Below are 20,043 nucleotides of genomic sequence, written 5' to 3' on the forward strand. Positions count from 1 at the left end.
TATCTTATTGTCTCCAATGACCTAAATCGAGCAAAAGAAGAATTGAAAATACGTCTATCAGACGAACAGTATCTCTCCTTTAACTCTCGCCTGAAAAAAGACTTATGACCCTGCAAAAAATAACAAAAGAACAAAAGAGGGATAAATTCTTAAGAGACAAAACCGATTATGAATTAAATAAAGTATTTGAGAGAAAAGGAAAGACCAACAACAGAAGACAGCGAAAACAAAAACAAAAAATATCACACTGGCCGTGACCACTGGACCACTGATTCAGACTCAAGTCTGCCGGACAGTACATCAGGACAAAAATCCACAACTATGGAGGCAACTACATCCAATGTACCCCCTGGACAACAGACGTCTTTCCCTTTAGGCGGAAGACAAGAAGGGGAGGGAAAAGGAGACAGAAAACAATGGCCCGGAGACAACAGGGGGAAAAGAAAGAGTGTGTCATGGAGACATTAGAGTCTCAAAATGTAACGAAGGGTAAAACTGTTAATATTGTAAATCTCACCGATATAGTTTTGGATGCTCCCACTATTTCTGTTTTATCAAAGGGTCTCGACTTTTGCATCCCCACATCCTTTGATTTTACAGAGTTTGAAACAGATCTTGTTAAAACAGTACGAAAAATGAACTTAAAAAAGTTTTTTTCTAATAAAAGCGTGGTAAATATTAACAAAAAGGAGGCTGAATTACGTACACATATTGGCCCTATGGGTTTCATTGCTCCTGACCTGAATAGTGAAGAGGAGAGAATTAGTATAGCGATTTTGTCTGAACTAGCAGGTGGTTAAAACGCGTCCCAACTTTTGGGAACAGTTCACACCACTGATGATGAAAATTTTACTAAAGGTGTAAAGTCCATTTTCTCTCCTCCTCTACTACCAGGTAGTAATTTGGACAGCTTCTAGAAAAAGGTTATGCAGGATGTAAGGGCATTAATTTACCCCACAGATCAGCATAATTTAAGTAAGGACGAATGGTCAGCTCTTCAAGCCCTAAAAAAAATGCAATGATGTTATTATAAAGAGTGCGGATAAGGGCGGAGGTATCGTCCTAATGACTAAATCCCATTACATGACTGAGGCTCATAGACAGCTAGATGACATCACTAACTATCAGAAATTAAATACTGATCCAACTAATAAGATCTTGGGGAAGTTACAGACATTCCTTAGAGTAAATGTAGAAAAAGGTATAATATCAGAACATACTGCACGAAAATTGTTGCCCACTTCCTATAAAGTCCCCCACTGGTATTTTTTTGCCAAAGATCCATAAAACTTTGCTCAGTCCCCCAGGTCGACCAATAGTGTCTGGTGTAGGCTCTATTTTAGAGCCCCTTTCACAATATGTAGACTGGCTTCTTAACCCTTTGTTGGGTATTGTTCCTTCCTTAGTAAAAGACACAAATGAATATTTGGTCAGCCTGGGGGACTGTGTATTGGATAAAGATTGTTATCTAGCCTCTATTGACATTGAAGATAAAAAGAGGAAAAAATAATGATACTTGCAGATGGCGCTGTCCCAAAATAATCCAAGGTTACACCAGGGTAGTGAAAACAAGATCCATATTTATTGTTCAAGCACAATGTTTACGCGTTTCAGGAGTTAGGTAATCTCCCTTCCTCAGAACAGTGCATACTTTATGCACTGTTCTGAGGAAGGGAGATTACCTAACTCCTGAAACGCGTAAACATTGTGCTTGAACAATAAATATGGATCTTGTTTTCACTACCCTGGTGTAACCTTGGATTATTTTGGGACAGCGCCATCTGCAAGTATCATTATTTTTTCCTCTTTTTATCTACAATAGTACGGGCCCCCCCTGTGGGAGTATCCCGTTTATGATACACCTGGCTGCAGTTCCTTTTTTCCATCACCACTCTAACCCGACGGATTTCCAGTTACCCCGGTGGGGTGATATGCATATAGCCCAAGGGGCTTATAGGTGAGTGTAATCATTCACTCTTCTTCTTCACACATTCTGCCACAGTAAGACACGAGGCGCCCGTGCCCTTGTTTTTTTTTTCCATTTTTTCATTTTAGCTCTATTGACATTGAGTCTTTGTATACTCGCATACCACAGAATTTAGCCATTGATAGCATTAAATTTCTACTAGAAAGAGCTGAAAAGAGTACAGAATTCATCCAGTTCGTTTGTGATGCATTGAACCTTATTTTGTCCAATAATGCCTTCCAATTTGATGACCAGTGGTTTCTGCAGGTTTCCGGAGTTGCCATGGGCACTCCGGTAGCCTGCAGTTTAGCTAACCTATATCTAGCTTATTACGTCTAGCACTACGTCTTCTCTGTAAATAATCGGTTTATTAAGTTTATTAAATATTATGTCCGTTTTGTGGACAACATTTTCTTAGTTTGGACAGGTTCATATGACGATTTCAGAGACTTTGTGGCCCATCTCAATTCGGTAAATACCATGAACATGGCTTTTACGTCCAAGATCGACTCTCATAGTTCGGAATTCTTGGATGTATCAGTGAAAAAAGATAATGATATGATCACCACCCAAGGTTACAGAAAACCAACAGCATGTAACACTCTACTACATTTTAACAGTTACCATACTGGGGCTACTAAGAAAGCCAAACCTTATGGCCAATTCTTACGCCTTAGGCGCATAAATAGCTCCCTGGATTCCTTCATGGAGCAGGCATTGGACCTAAAAACCCGCCTGTTACTTAGAGGTTATCCGGAAGACAATCTAAATAAGGCCTTACAAAAGGCATTAGAAAAAGATAGAGATGTATTGCTAAAAAATAGTATGAGAGCTAAACAGCGAAAAAAGTGTGAACGATTCACCTTTTCATTTAAATTGTCCCCGATGGCCTCACAGATTAGAAAGATCATATCAAAACATTGGAGTCTATTAGAAGATGCTCTAGGTTCCTGGGCGACCACAAAGCCTTTCGTAACATTTAGAAGGAGCACAAATATAAAGGATATTTTGGTGCACAATAAATTTCATTCAAAGGAAGGGAAAGAAAAAATGTGGTTAAAAAATGACCTAATAGGTAACTTTCCATGCGGTAGTTGCAAACAATGTAAACAGGTGTGTAAGGGTACATACCTGAGTCTCAATGGTGTCTCTATACAGATAAAGGATTTTGTTTGCTGTAAGACCAATTTTGTGGTCTACGTGATGTTTTGCCCTTGTGGAAGATTCTACGTGGGCAAAACAAAGAGACCTCTGCATGTACGTATAAGAGAACACTTCTATTCCGTAAGGACGGGTTCTGGAGCGCCAAGATTTATTAAGCACATAAAAGAGATACATAATAATGATGTTTCCTGTATTAAGTTTGCTGGTATACAAAGAGTACAAGGGGTTAAGAGGCAGGATAGACATCGCAATCTGCTGAAAACGGAGACAAAGTGGATATTTGCGCCTGGAGGCTGAAGGTCCTGGAGGTCTGAACGATAAAGTTGATCGTAATTTATTAATATAAATTGCTGCAGGGACACCTGATTTTGTTTTTAAATGTGAAGGGACATGTTTCTTGTATAGATTTTGTATCTTTTTTAATATGTCTTTTGTAATTGTATGCACATGCTTTGTCTTAGTCATCACAAGTCACATGACTATTTAAGTAATGATGACGCTTCCAGGGGTAGGAGGGCTGTAGAAGCGGGGAACCTACCTGTTTGGCGTCTGCCGTCATTATGTCCGCATCTTGTCTGTCATTTGTTTTTTAAAATAGAATAAAGCTACAAGATTTTGCCGGATGGTGAGTGCTACCTATTCATTGCATATTCGTGCACATTGCATTTACAAAGACTTTCCTTTTACTTATGGTAAGCACCCCGTCCTTCTCCTGTTACGAAGCTGCACACTGTGTCAGGGTTGGTGCCGATCACTTCTTCTTTGCTTGTGTTAAAGTGTCACTGTTGTTAAATTTTTTTTGCAGAAATCAATAGTCCAGGCGATTTTAAGAAACTTTGTAATAGGGTTTATTAGCCAAATCTGCCATTATCTGCATGTAAAAAGCCTTTTCCCAGGTCCCTCCCTCCTCTCCTTTCTGTCATCCACTGCTCAGTATCAGGAAATCTCGACTGTTTTTTCATCAGTCAGATCTGTCTGGTCTATGAAGAGGGGAGGGGGGAGGGGGAAGGAGCGAGATTAGTGAGCCCAGAACAAAGGATTACACAGCGGGGGAGCTATTCCGAGCCCTAATTAGAGGTCAGAGAGGTCCCTGGTGCCTGTCAGAGGAGAGAGCCCCGGATGTAAATGTAAATTAACTCTTTGTTGTCCTGTTTTGCAGCTTTTACTTTCTCTCTCCATAGGAAAACCATGAAGACAGGGGGGAGAGCTTCAAACTGCTTTTTCATTATAAAAAATCATTTTTCGGCTAATAAAAACCAATTACAAAGTTTCTTAAAATCGCCGGGACTATTGATTTCTTCAATAAAAATTTTAACGACAGTGACACTTTAAGGTCTACAGACAGCTGAAAAGGGCCTAAATGGTCCCTGAGACTTCAGCTACATAAACAGAAAAGAATTGGAGGCATGACTAACGTGGTGGACACAGGATAGTGCAGACATAAGTTTATTTGAGTGCAGAAGAATAAATATCATACAAATACATTCAATGTTTGTACAGAGAGAGGTTTTTTGATGTAAAGATAAAATGTTAAGGTACTGTCAGAGAGGATATCCTATTATACCCTGCATATCATAGAAGGGAGTCCGCTGGGTCAGGTGTCCCTGCCAGACAGGAAACAATCCCTTCACTGGGACACCGTCACAGGTGGATAGTCAAGATGAGGTAGAGAAAACGAGGTCAAAGTATGTAAAGACGATACAGTAGTCCCATCTGTTGTGATGATTGCCAAATAGTCATTCGGGACTGTGGTCATACACGCACACTCTGTGTTTCATCAAAGTGTCTTCAGACAGTTATTGATTCCACTTCCACTGGACACTTATGTCTGCACTATCCTTTGTCAACCATGTTAGGTATTCTTCCAATTCTTTCCAGTCTGACACAGTGCTCTCTGCTGCCACCTCTGTCCAAGTCAGGAACTGTCCAAGGTAGTAGCAAATCCCCATAGAAACCCCTCCTGCACTGGACAGTTCCTGACATGGACAGAGGTGGCAGCATGGTGAGGGTTTGGCATTTTTTTCTGCAAAACTGTGGCATTTCCCACCCATAGAGTTTAATGGAATCTATCTGCTCTTCTCAAAAACACCAAGGGCAAAAAATAGAGAAAAAGAGAAAAAAAAAAAACTATAAAAAGTCACACTCATAGTCAAAATTGCCAAGAACATCTTTGGTAGCTTTTTTGTTGTGGAGGCCGTACAACAGCTGGGTGTGAAGCCACCCTTAGTGTACACAAAAACGTGGTTGACCACATTTATTCTCTACGTTAAAATACACAATTAAAAATGTAATCTCCGTAACATGAACAGCAAAAAGTGAACCTAGCCGAGTACATAGATAAAAAATTCTAATTGAAAATGACAAAGGGTAAAAGCCGAATTATCACCAGTGGTTGTTTGGAATGAGGTGGAGTCGAAGTCTGCTGAACCCACAGGCAAAACAAGTTACACATGGATCAAAAGTTCCATGCTGTGCACAATCCAAGATGACCAGCGAAGTGTGAGTGTAACGGTGCACGGCCATGTCTGTTACCCCCTACCTGCTCGGAGTCGCACTGCGCTGTAGTTCTGAGCTGGCCTCCTGTAGGATTGGGCTCCCTCTAGTGGCAGGCATGTGCCAGTCCACCTGTATTCATAGCTTAGCCAACAGGCTCTGGAGTCCTCTGGCATGTTCTCCTGAGGGTATATAGTCTTGATCTCCTCACCTCTTCGCTCAGTTGTTGTTTGTCAGTCAGCAACCACGTCTGTGCTCCCTGGCTATCCGGCACTTTCTAGCGATCTTCTAGCTATTTGGATCTCAGTCCATTCTTAGTTCCAGCTCAGCTACAGTCTGAACTAACATTGCATGCTGCAATTCTACCACAGAGAAAGAGAACCTAGTCCCGGACTCCAGGTCTTCTTGAGTTCTTTAGTCGGTGTTCACCAAGGTCCTTCTCTGAGGGTAGCGACCTGGGAGTTTCCCAAAGTGAAGGTCATCCTTCCTTTCGGGGAGCTCCTTAGACTCTGCTCCTCGGGGAAGGAACATCAGCACTACTTGGTGATCCACCTCCTCGTGCTCGGACCATCCATTACAGTGAGTATACTGTATACCCAATGCACATGTGCTAAAGTGAAGACCGCCCTTTACTGATGCTAACTGCGTGTGAGAGGTAAGTATTAGATGATCATATAGGGTGGCCCTTTAGCCTACATCACAAAGTATGAGATTTAACCCCTTATTGGTTGACATTAGATGAAAAGGTAGAGACTACGCAATGATACTACACACAACCACAATACTAAACCAATGGATAATAGATATCAATAATGTAGCTATAGGATCACATTGGTCTCACTAGTCACATTTCCTTATTCTCTCGCACTCTTTTTTTGTTCTTTGGATGGGGTTAGTATATGGAAGCTCCAGAATATAAAAATACATAACAAGGAAGGATCTCCAACATGGTCACCAAAGGTTGGCTCTTTATTTGCATCATGAGTCATGTTCAGAAAACTTCAGTCACAAGTTATAGAATTCATTGGTGTTATCTGCGATCTGTTCATAGAGCCTGCCTGAGAGCAAACTCTATGAACAGATGGACAATTCAACCGGGGGTCCCGATCAGTCAATGACAGGTGCTTGTCCTGTCACTGACTACCTTAAACGCCGCAATCACTCGCAGCGTTTTAGGGGTTAATGACAGGCAGCTGTAGGACCACGGCTGCCTGTCATTAGCTCTGTCATTAAAGCCTCTTCAGGAATGTACATATGCGTTCCTACTGCACAGGGCATGTGCAGTAGGAACGTTCAGTATATACAGATTGTGTACATTCTGTACACAATCGGGGTAAATGTATATCCTCTCCCGCCAGACCAGAAATAGGTTGCTGTAAGAGGGGGAAAATGCGCCCCCATTGCTGTATCAGAAACCAGTTGAAAAAAATTATCAAATGCTGATCAAAATGATTTTTTTTGTTAAAAAGATTTTTTAAGATTTTTTGCAGTTTTTGCAGTTGCAGTTTTTATTCACTTGGGCAAAAACTAAGCTGATACATCCTGTTGTGTCTGTGATGATAAGAAGAGGTAAAGTGCTGCTTTAAAGTGATCAGTAAAGGGTTGCAGTGGGGGGGGGGGGTATTTAAACTCAGAAAATAGAAACAGAATAGAATAAAAGAACAAGTTTTAGTATCTGACTTATACTTGTGTAGACTAAGGCTCTGTGCACACGGAGCAAAAATGGCAGAATTCCAGCGCGGAGAGAGGAGGCACGCGAGCCTCCCTTAGACTATCAGTTTTTCTCTGTGTGCACGGAGCCTAATGGTCATCCTGTATGATCACCTGATATTAACTTACCTCTCACATGAGCCATTACATGCAGTTAGCATCCTCAGTAATGAACTGTCTGTACTTTAGCACCTGTGCATTGGGTATATACCCATACTTTGTCGGCCATCTTGGATTGTGCACACCATGGAACGCTTGATATCCTCTTTAAACAACAGGTTTATAAAGCATATGTAACCTGATTTGCAATTAGATTGGACATAGACATAGTCATCTTATCCATTGTATATTTCACCCCTGAAGAAGCCAGTGTCGTCTTATGCAACAAATTATAAAAGGAAACAGATAAATTACGGGTTTTAGCCACAACCACTGGAGATAAAGTCCATAGTATAAAATCATCGCAGGATATTTTTAAAGTAATTTTGTAAAAAAAATCTTAAAATTACATATTGCCTTTTCCACAGAAGTGTATACGAGGTAATGACACCTCTATGGTACTGTGGCAGGCAGGATTGTAACCCTTTGTACCTACATAAGGCCTTGTGCAGAGCTCCCATGTCACTCCTTGGTTTCTAAGGACTTTTGGTGGATAAGACGGAAGCGGGGAGATAAGGTGTAAACAGCACAAATTATTTTGGAAAAAACAAAAATGATGTTCTTTTCACTAGTAAATAATCAAAAATTCAACTAAAAATCATGTTTAGTCTCAAACGGTAAAACCAAATTCCCATACTGGCTTACCAGTCCAATATTTCCAGCTAGAAGTAGTGCCTATCCCTTCACACAATCTAACGAGCAAGGAACCTCTGTGCCTCTGGGTCATCGAGGAGCCACTGGGGTAGAAGTCCATGCAAATATAAAAACCATTGCTCAGTCTACCCTCTATTTGTCTCATAATCTCTGTATAACATAAAATAAATACAAAATGAGTTAAAGGGGTAGTGCGGCGGTAAACAATTATTCACAGAATAACACACATTACAAAGTTATACAACTTTGTAATGTATGTTATGTCTGTGAATCGCCCTCTTCTCTGTGTCCCCCCACCCCCACCCGTGTACCCGGAAGTGTGGTGCATTATACATACCTGATCCGTGTCGCGCCCGTCCGCCATCTTGTGCCAAGACATCATCTTCGGACGGACGAATCGCTGCCGCCGTCCCTGATGCTGGCCTTCCTCTGCCGCGTCATAACTGTGCTCAGCCGCGATTGGCTGAGCACAGTTATGCGGCCGGCATTAGGGACGGTCAGAGCGGTTCAGCCGTCCGTCCGAAGATGACAGCTTGGCACAAGATGGCGGATGGGCGCAACACGGATCAGGTATGTATAATGCACCACACTTCCGGGTACACGGGTGGGGGTGGGGGGACACAGGGAAGGGGGCAATTTCACAGACATAACATACATTACAAAGTTGTATAACTTTGTAATGTGTGTTATTCTGTGAATAATTTCTTAGCTCCGCACTACCCCTTTAATGATGTTCCTAAAGCAGAGATTGTTTCAGTCAGGGTCACTTTTGTAAAAAAAAAATTCCACCCCAGCTCGGCCTCACCAGCAACTAGGGGCGCCACACTGGTGAGGCCCCCCTCACAGTTGTAGAAGCACTGGTCTAGAGCCTGCCCCTTACTAAGCCTGCAGTCTAGGTCCACAGGGTGGCTATCTACCACCCAGCTCTCTGGCTACAGGTTGGCCAAAGCGCCCAAAGCTTTAACAAGATTAGTCTCTAGACGATCACTCTTCATATATATGTTAAGAGCAGGAAGGCTTTTGCAATGTCTTAAGTAGAAGAATGGGCAGGAAATACTATTATATTACCTCAGAGCAGTGACGGACACAGACTGCAAAGGGCCCCTGTGCAAAAAAGGGGTTTGGGCCCCCATAACACATTCGTTTCTCCGCCTTTCTGCCTTATAGGCGCACACATATGTAAGCCCAGGTATCCGGTACAGGTGTCCTGGTTTCTCGGGAGGGCCCTACAGTACAGCAGAGACACCAAGGCGCACTAAGGGACTGTACTGCAGACTATGCAGGCCCCAGTGGGTGACTGGGGTACCTGTGGCCACCAATAGAACTGATCATGGGGGGCACCCAAATAAAGGACGCATCAGAAGCGACGTGCTGACCTTGTCTCATCCTGTACTGATATATCTGTGACCACAACTACCGGAATAACAATAACTACAACTCTCAGAATGCCTTACACTTATGAAGCTCTCAGAGAATGCTGGGAGTTGTCTGCTCATTAATACTTTAAATCCCAGCATATCCTGAATGCTGCAGTAAATGCTGGGAGTTGTAGTGTTTGCAGCTGTTGTACTTGGAGGGTCCTGGGGGCATTTTACGCTTGATGCTGTGTGGGGGATGATGGTATATAGCTCAGAGTGTGACCCCAGAACAGCGATAATAGGGGATAGAACAAATGAGCCCTTATTCACTGTTGGGGCTCAGGTGGGATACATATGCTGTATGTTGGGGCACAGATGGGAGACGTACTGTATGTGGCTGCACAGGTGGGAGACATGTACTGTATGTGGCTGCACAGGTGGGAGACATGTACTGTATGTGGCTGCACAGGTGGGAGACATGTACTGTATGTGGCTGCACAGGTGGGAGACATGTACTGTATGTGGCTGCACAGGTGGGAGACATGTACTGTATGTGGCTGCACCGGTGGGAGACATGTACTGTATGTGGCTGCACCTGTGGGAGACATGTACTGTATGTGGCTGCACAGGTGGGATACATGTACTGTATGTGGCTGCACAGGTGGGATACATGTACTGTATGAGGCTGCACAGGTGGGAGACATGCACTGTATATGGCTTCAAAGGTAGGATACATGTACTGTATGTGGCTTCAAAGGTGGGATACATGTACTGTATGTGGCTTCAAAGGTGGGATACATGTACTGTATGAGGCTGCACAGGTGGGAGACATGCACTGTATATGGCTTCAAAGGTAGGATACATGTACTGTATGAGGCTGCACAGGTGGGAGACATGTACTGTATGTGGCTTCAAAGGTGGGATACATGTACTGTATGTGGCTGCACAGGTGGGAGACATGAACTGTATGTGGCTGCACAGGTGGGAGACATGTACTGTATGTGACTTCAAAGGTGGGAGACATGTACTGTATATGGCTGCAAAGGTGGGAGATATGTACTGTATGTGGCTTCAAAGGTGGGATACATGTACTGTATGTGGCTGCACAGTTGGGAGACATGTACTGTATGTGGCTGCACAGGTGGGATACATGTACTGTATGAGGCTGCACAGGTGGGAGACATGTACTGTATGTGGCTTCAAAGGTGGGATACATGTACTGTATGTGGCTGCACAGGTGGGAGACATGAACTGTATGTGGCTGCACAGGTGGGAGACATGTACTGTATGTGACTTCAAAGGTGGGAGACATGTACTGTATGTGGCTGCACAGGTGGGAGATATGTACTGTATGTGGCTTCAAAGGTGGGATACATGTACTGTATGTGGCTGCACAGTTGGGAGACATGTACTGTATGTGGCTGCACAGGTGGGATACATGTACTGTATGTGGCTGTACAGGTGGGAGACATGTACTGTATGTGGCTGCACAGGTGGGAGACATGTACTGTATGTGGCTGCACAGGTGGGAGACATGTACTGTATGTGGCTGCACAGGTGGGAGACATGTACTGTATGTGGCTGCACAGGTGGGAGACATGTACTGTATGTGGCTGCACAGGTGGGAGACATGTACTGTATGTGGCTGCACAGGTGGGAGACATGTACTGTATGTGGCTGCACAGGTGGGAGACATGTACTGTATGTGGCTGCACAGGTGGGAGACATGTACTGTATGTGGCTGCACAGGTGGGAGACATGTACTGTATGTGGCTGCACAGGTGGGATACATGTACTGTATGTGGCTGCACAGGTGGGATACATGTACTGTATGTTGCTGCTTAGGGGAAGATGAAAGAGAAAAACAACTATTCTGCTGGGGGGGGGGGACACAGCTATCTGCAAAGAAGGCATAAACTTCAGCATCAGATGGTGGGGGGCTCTGTGCTTTCTCTAACGAAGTCCACCCTCTATCTTACAACTTCCAGCAGCCTTACAGACACACTGACAATAACCACTCAGAGCTGCTGCTGCTGCTCTTCTTCACAGTCCTGTCCCATATCCCTGCAGGATCCCTCCAGCCCCTGTAATCACATGCTCTCTGTCCTCTCCTCCTCACATAAGGTATGCCGGACAGTGGAGTACAGGAGAGGGGGAGGCAGCTGATGGGAGCAGCATGCAGGAGGAGAGGAGGAGAGAGGACAATCAGTCCCGGCCAGGCACAGCATCCAGTCACTAAGTGGGTCCCACAGGAGCAGGGGGCCCACACTTCCTGGGTACTGATACCGCCATGTGGAGGTTAGTCCGGTGATGATCGGGACTGACCTCCACCCCCTTAGAACGTAGAGTTCTTAGATTTGAAAAGACAGGACCTTATCATTGGAGAGAAGAAGTCTTGAGCCGTCTTCTGCTCCTCGCAGAATTCTTTTTAAGGTGGTAATGAATGTAATATTATATGCGTGAGATTTTCTTTATATCTATATATTTTCTTTATTTCTATATATTCGCAGCCGCCACGGATAGAACACTTGCAGTTGTGCAGCCAGAGACGGCCTTACCTGACAGTGACGGCTCCGCTACCCTCCGCTGCTCATTCACACCCCAGTCATATGCTGCCTTCCTTGGGACTGACGTTTTCTGGAGAGCGGGGAGCCCGAGGGGAGTCTATGCCTATCACCCATCACCAGCAATGATTGACCACAGATACAGAGGAAGGACAGAGCTGCGAGGATCAGCTGATCTTTATATAAAGGGGGTCACCCATGCTGATAACACCACATATTACTGCTTTGTGATGGTCAAGTACTGTGTCAGTAATAAAACCAGCTCAATCATTCAGTACGGAATTGGGACCAAGCTAGAAGTCAAAGGTCAGTCCAAGGGGACCATGGGATTGCTATATTTCCTACAATCCTACAAAAAAAATCTGCATTGGTTCTATTAGTGTTAGCGGCAAAGTCAATATGCAATAAGTAGAGATGAGCGAACTCTTCAAAAGTTTGGTCCGACAAAATTTCGGATTTCTTCGGGTTTCATAGTTTAAAGCATTAAATGATACGGGGGTAGTGTATTTGGTTGAATTTAGGGCTCTACATGTCAGTAACATCATTATCTTTTCGATATCTCAAAGTCATTTTTTTTTTTTTAGACTTCAATATTCACCATTACAGGGTCTATGCCGGAAGTTCACCATTACAGGGTCTATGCAGGAAACTCACCATTACAGGGTCTATGCAGGAAACTCACCATTACAGGGTCTATGCAGGAAACTCACCACTACAGGGTCTATGCAGGAAACTCACCACTACAGGGTCTATGCAGGAAACTCACCATTACAGGGTCTATGCAGGAAATTCACCACTACAGGGTCTATGCAGGAAACTCACCACTACAGGGTCTATGCAGGAAACTCACCATTACAGGGTCTATGCAGGAAATTCACCATTACAGGGTCTATGCAGGAAACTCACCATTACAGGGTCTATGCAGGAAATTTACCATTACAGGGTCTATGCAGGAAACTCACCATTACAGGGTCTATGCAGGAAAAAGGTCACAAATGCAGTGAAGGAGCAGCAGTAGTCATTTGAGGCCAGTACAGGAGCAGCAGTAGTCAACATGGAGGGCAGGCAGGAGCAGCAGTAGCCAACATGGAGGCCAGGCAGGAGCAGCAGTAGCCAACATGGATGCCAGTTAAGTCCCAGCAGTAGTCAACATGGAGGCCAATTAAGGCCCAGCAGTAGCCAACAAGGAGGCAAGGGCAGGCACACCAGTAGTCAACCTAGATGCCAGTTAAGGCCCAGAAATAGCCAACAAGGAGGCAAGGGCAGGAACACCAGAAGTCAATCTACAATCATATATGCCAGCAGTAGTCAACATGGATGCCATTTAAGGCCCAGCTGTAGCCAATTTGGAGGCCAGTGAAGGCACAGCAGTAGTCAACATGGATGCCAGTTAAGGCACAGCAGTAGTCAACATGGAGGAGGCAAGGGCAGGCACACCAGTAGTCAAGTTGAGGTGTCCCGCCATGTCCTGCTGCTGTGCGGGTGTGCTGTTACTCCGGCCTGTGGCTGCATGAAAGCATACATCATGGACATCAGGCTCAGACTGGTGCCGCTGCTCATGCCACCCAAACTGCCAGAGGAGGACGAGGAGGAGGCAGCACTGCTGGTGTGGCCCTGGTGGGAAAGGCGTCAATGAGAGCGCCGTGTTCCAAAGGCTGCCACTAACTGTGCACCCAGCTCCTCTCTATAATCATTAATTTTTTCCTCCCGTTGGGAAGGGTAAATGAATTCACACAGCTTGTTGCGATACCGTGGGTCCAGTAGTTTGGCCAGCCAGAACTCATCCCATTGACGAATCCTTTGCAAGCGTGGGTCAGCCCGAAAGCATATCAACATGCGCTTAGCCATTTCCACCAGGGAGTGAGAAGGAGTCCCCGCCTCCGTCTCCACAGCATACTGCCAATGGGTACTGCCTCCATCCTCCTCATCTTCCTCATAGCCCTTTATATCCTCTTCTGGCCCCCCTATGGTCTGGCAGGAAGGCTGATCTCCTTCTCCTCCACCCGTCTCCCCTAAGAGTTCCTGTACGATCAGGTCCTCATCCTCCTCAACTTCCTCTCCCTCCTCTTCCGCCAAGCCTTCCTCCAGCGACCCAGGCTGCGACAGTGGCAAGACCTCTTCCCCCTCGCCACTGAGTCGCATCAGCATCAGCTCCAGTACATGAAGCATGGGTATGATGGCGCTCAGTCCTGTGTCTTGCCCACTGACCAGAAAGGTGGCCTCCTCAAAGGGTCATAGCAAGCGGCAGGTGTCACGCATGAGCTGCCACTGCCCGAGCTCCAGGTTACACAGGGGAGTCGCCGTGTCCATCTGCATCAAGAGGAAATCAGTCAAGGCCTTCCTCTGCTCATAGAGCCGGTCCAACATGTGGAGGGTGGAGTTCCACTGCGTGGCTACATCGCAAATGAGATGATGGTTGGGAAGACCATTCCTCCGCTGCAGGTCGAGGAGGATGTGGTGAGAGCGACTTGAATGGCTAGAATGGTTACACAGCTTTCGAGCCATTGACAGCACAGTCTGTAAATGGGATGAAGACTTTAGAAAGTGTGTAACTATTAGGTTTAACCCTTTAAGGACAGAGCAAATTTCGATTTTTGCGTTTTCGGTTTTTCCTCCTTGTGCATAAAAGGCCATAGCACTTGCATTTTTCCACCTAGAGACCCACATGAGCCCTTATTTTTTGCGTCACTAATTGTACTTTGCAATGACAGGCTGAATTTTTGCATAAAGTACACTGCGAAACCAGAAAAAAATTCAAAGTGTGGTGAAATTGAAAAAAAAACCGCATTTTGTTTATTTGGGGGAAATGTGTTTTTACGCCATTTGCCCTGGGGTAAAACTGACTTGTTATATATGTTCCTCAAGTCGTTACGATTAAAACGATATGTAACATGTATAACTTATATTGTATCTGATGGCCTGTAAAAAATTTAAACCATTGTCAACAAATATACGTCACTTAAAATCGCTCCATTCCCAGGCTTATAGCACTTTTATCCTTTGGTCTATGGGGCTGTGTCAGGTGTCATTTTTTGCGCCATGACATGTTCTTTCTATCGGTACCTTGATTGCGCATATACGACTTTTTGATCGCTTTTTATTACAATTTTTCTGGAGTTGATGCGACCAAAAATGCGCAATTTTGCACTTTGGGATTTTTTTGCGCTGACGGCATTTACCGTGCGAGATCAGGAATGTGATTAATTAATAGTTCGGGCGATTACGCACACGGCGATAGCAAACATGTTTATTTATTTATTTATTTGTTTACTTTTATTTATAACCTGGGAAAAGGGGGGTGATTCAGACTTTTATTAGGGGAGGGGGCTTTTTACTAATAATGACATTTTTTTTTAAACTTTTACACTTATACTAGAAGCCCCCCTGGGGGACTTCTAGTATAAGTGATCTGATCTCTCATAGAGATCTCTGCAGCATAGATATGCTGCAGAGATCCAGGAGATAGGCACTCGTTTACTTCCGGCTGCTGCAGCCGGAAGTAAACGAGTGCCGAGCCGGGGACGGCGCCATCTTGGAGCGGTCCCCGGCCGGCTTCATTTACGGAGATCGCTCCTCCGGGATAACATCCCGGAGGAGCGATCTCCCCACTAGACACCAGGGATGACGCTGCGTCCGGTAATCGGATGCAGCTGTCATGTTTGACAGCTGCATCCGATTACTGTATTAGCGGGCACGGCGATCGGACCGTGCCCGCTAATACCTACGGTCCCGGGCTACACGCGGCACCCGGGACCGGCGCGGTTCAGAGCGGGGCCGCCGCGCGGCCCCGCTCTGAACTCCCTTACCGGCATCAGGGCGTAAATTTACGCCCGATGTCGTTAAGGGGTTAAAACATGTGCCATACACAGGGCGTGCCTCATACATCCTTGACCCAGCGCGGAGAGAATGTTGCTCTCATTGTCACTCACCACCGTCCCAACTTTAAGATGGCGTGGAGTCAGCCACGTGAGGATTTCCGTTTAGAGCAGGCGGTGCAGCTCTTCCCCTGTGTGTCTCCTTTCACCCAGGCAGGCTAGATGCAGCACACCATGACACCTCCGTGCTACACCCAAGTGGTACAAGGGAGGAACACTGGCGGTTGAGGAGGTTTTGGACCTACTGGAGGAGGTGGAGGAGAACCGCGACACAGGAACCCTGCAGTGACAACGGGGTGGTGTCATCGCCCTTCCCTGGCCAAGTTGCTGAGGGTCCGCCGGCCATATTACATTTACCCACTGAGCAGTAATGGACATATACTGCCCTTGCCCGTAATTACAGCTCCAGATGTCTGTGGTTAAACGTACATGTCTGCTCACTGAATGGCTCAGCGAGTCAGCAACCTTTTCGCAAACATAGCTATATATGGCCAGGATAGATGTGTTGGAAAAGTAGTGTTGACTCGGCACCTTCCACCGTGGCTCTGCACACAACATCAGTTTACGGAAAGGTGCCGAGTTGACAATTTTAAACGGTAGAGCCTGGAGCACCAGCCAGGTGAGCGTTCAGCTTGACTGCTGCGGGATTGCTGGGTACATATGTCTGCCTCCGGTATAGGGACTCCATGATGACAGGCTGCCTACTGCTAGCAACACAGGGGCCACCAGCCGAAGAAGGAAGTGAAGACACACTCCCTTCCAAAGAGGAGGTCTGACTCTGTGAAAGGCCCCCCTGACTACTGCTGCTTCCTGCTGCTGTTGACCGCGGCTCTGCCTGGGCCTGCTGTGACCCACTATCACCCCATTTCTCCCAGGCGGAAAGGTGGTGGCGCTTCATATGGGCAGCCATGGCGCTGGTGCCAGGATAGCAACTCTTGCCTCTTTTAATGCGACAGATGACCACATAGGTATCCTCCGGGCACTTTTTAAAAAACTGCCACACAGGCGACGTGTAGAGGCTAGTACGGACAGGCTGCGAGGATGGGCGGGCGCTGTCGATACTAGGACCTGCAGTGGAGGAGGTTTCGCCAGTGGTCATCTGCTTTTCCGGGCTACGCTTCTGACTTGTTAGTTGATTACTGCTGCCTGTCTGCTTTTTAGTTGTGGCGGCCTGCTGGCGGACGGATTCCTGGTTGACTAATCCGTTGAATAAGCCAAATCCTGCCGTGGATCCCATGTAACATCCGATGTAGCATCATCCTGTTCCAGAATGATGCTATTGTCCTCATCAGGCTCCTGCCCAGCCCTCTGTCATCTACTGCCTACTGCTCTCCTGTCAGGCCTAACATGGGCCTGCTCTGATATTGCCTCCGACACAGCTATGCCCTGCACTGGATTGTCCCCTGTCTCTTCCCCCACGTGCTCATCGTCATCAAAGAGCAGTTTGCTGCTCATAGACGCCAACAGTTCCCTTGCAGGCGGTGGGTCAAAAGTTAGCGGGATGTTGCTGAGGATGTCAGATGAAGGGCGTGGGGGAATTGCTGCGTGCCCGTGCCAAGTCAGGGTCGTGTTCGAGGTACCCACAGATACCTGGCTGGCTGTCTCACTGCTCATCCTTGTGAACGTCGAAGTGTGAGCCAGCCACTCCAGGACTGTGGAATTAGATGGGTGGACACGACCCTGGTGTGACAAAGGAAGCTCAGGCCTGCCACTGGACCCTCTTCCTGCGCTACTTCCTCTTCTGCCCCTTGAGCCAGACTCTCTGCCGTGCCCTCTGCCTGAAACGCTTTGTGAGGTTTCCTGCTGCCGCTGTGCCATGACTTTATATTCAAATTCTGATTGCTACACTTGGTAGATGAGAACAATATTTTATGTAATATATAGGACTTTTATATACATTGTAGGGATCTTCCCGGGGGATGGTGTGTTTGGACACAGTTCACAGCAGACTTGGACTTGTAAAATAACAACTTGGCGTTTATTGGCAGCATAAACAGTCCAGAAAACATAAATACAGCAACACCGTGCTTTTTAAGAACAAAACAAAACAAAAAGGTCTTGCCCGTCTAGGCACTTACTAACAAAGCAGGTTACCTCTCTGGCACTTCAGTCGGCAGTATTGCGGGGTGTGAACAGGCCCCAGCAGCGGCTGTCTTCCCAGCTCTCACCAAACAGCATGCAGGCTGTTCACTCCTGGCTGAGAGCAAGGACCTGTACACTGAGCACACCTTTTGCCTTCCTAGGCTGATTGGGATCAGAGCTCACCTGATCCCAAAACCAATACTGGATCGAGGGGGAGGGAATGGCAGATCCCACTACCAACCTATCCACCATTCCAGTAAATCCAGGCCCGGTAAAAATAAATAATAACTCAGCAGCATAGCACTGCTGAGCAACAGATCCCTCCTGGACTTACCATCTCACACTATGCATCAGCCTAGGTGAGATGTACACCCCCTCGAACACATCTCCAGTGACATGTCTACATATCCCCCCCCCCTCTTTTTCAGACCGGAGGGCTGAGCGTTTCGTCCCCACAGACAGTGTACCCTTGATAGGGCGTCAGCATTCGCCTGTAATTTCCCTGGCCGGTGTTCCACAGTGAAATTGAAGTTTTGTAGGGACAGAAACCATCTAGTCACCCTCGCGTTTTTCTCCTTGTTAAGCTTCATCCATGTTAGGGGGGCATGGTCTGTCACTAACCTGAATCTCCTGCCTAGTAAGTAATACCTCAGGGACTCTAGGGCCCACTTCACTGCCAGACATTCTCGCTCCACAATGGCATAATTTTTCTCGGCCGGGGATAGCTTTCTACTCAAGTACATCACCGGGTGCTCCTCGCCATTCACGACCTGTGAGAGGACGGCACCTAACCCTGTATTAGAGGCATCTGTCTGTACTAGAAACTCTCGCCTAAAGTCAGGGGTAACTAGCACAGGCTGTTGGCACAGGGCAGACTTAAGGCTTTGAAAAGCCTTCTCAGCCTCTGGAGTCCATGTCACCATTGCGGACTTCGCACCCTTTGTCAGGTCAGTTAGTGGGGCTGCAACTGACGCAAAATTTGGCACAAACCTACGGTAATAGCCCGTAATACCCAGGAAAGCTCTGACCTGTTTCTTTGTGAGGGGTTGAGGCCAATTCTGTATTGCCTCAATTTTATTTAGTTGTGGTTTCACTAACCCCCTTCCAATAATGTAGCCCAAGTATTTGGCCTCCTCTAAGGCTAGTGCACACTTCTCTGCATTGATGGTTAACCCCGCATCACTTATGGCATCTAACACCGCCTGGACCTTACAGAGGTGACTTTCCCAATCAGGGCTAAAAATGACCACATCATCGAGGTAGGCAGCAGAGTAATCCCGATGTGGTCGCAGGATCAACCTCTGAAAAGTGGCAGGGGCTCCATGTAACCCGAATGGCATCACTACATATTGATTGGAAGAGCCCATCAGGGGTGGAGAATGCAGTCTTCTCTCTAGCCTCAGGAGTGAGTGGGATCTGCCAGTAGCCCTTAGTGAGATCGAGGGTAGTTATGTACCTGGCATTACCCATCCTTTCTATCAACTCATCTACCCTGGGCATGGGGTAGGCATCGAACTTGGAGATCTCATTTAACTTTCTAAAGTCATTACAGAACCTCCAAGTTCCATTGGGCTTTGGGATTAACACAATCGGGCTGGACCACTCGCTCTGGGACACCTCAATGAATCCTAGGTCAAGCATACGCTTTACCTCGGCTGACACCGCCTCCCTTCGTGCTTCTGGTATCCTATAGGGCTTAAGGTTTACTCTGCTTCTAGGCTCAGTTTCAATATGATGACTAATGAGATGCGTACGCCCTGGTAGGTCAGAAAACTTGTCTTTATTTCTCTGCAGGAACTCCTTAGCTTCCTGCTTCTGGGACACTGATAGGGTGTCACCAATCCTGACCGGAGGGATTGGTGGTGACAGATGACCAACAGGATTTGTCGCCACCAAGGATTCCCTGTCTTTCCAGGGCTTGATCAAGTTTATGTGATAAACTTGGAAAGGCTTCCTTCTACCTGGTTGGTGTACCTTGTAGTTGACCTCACTGATCTTCTCTACAATTTCATAGGGAC

The 20,043-nt window shown here is 46.2% G+C and overlaps 1 protein-coding gene across 11 annotated transcripts in view; it reads left to right on the top strand.

Moving 5' to 3' along the window:
* Positions 1-20,043, top strand: part of LOC138769970 (sialic acid-binding Ig-like lectin 12) — a 93,866-nt gene that overhangs the window by 61,139 nt on the left and 12,684 nt on the right. For all 11 annotated transcript variants that reach the window (XM_069948793.1, XM_069948799.1, XM_069948773.1 and 8 more), the window contains one exon: positions 12,015-12,374. In XM_069948793.1, coding sequence (XP_069804894.1) covers positions 12,015-12,374 — 360 coding nt within the window. The remainder of the gene's footprint in view (positions 1-12,014; positions 12,375-20,043) is intronic.

Source organism: Dendropsophus ebraccatus, chromosome 1, assembly GCF_027789765.1.
Source record: "Dendropsophus ebraccatus isolate aDenEbr1 chromosome 1, aDenEbr1.pat, whole genome shotgun sequence".
NCBI classification, from domain to species: domain Eukaryota; kingdom Metazoa; phylum Chordata; class Amphibia; order Anura; family Hylidae; genus Dendropsophus; species Dendropsophus ebraccatus.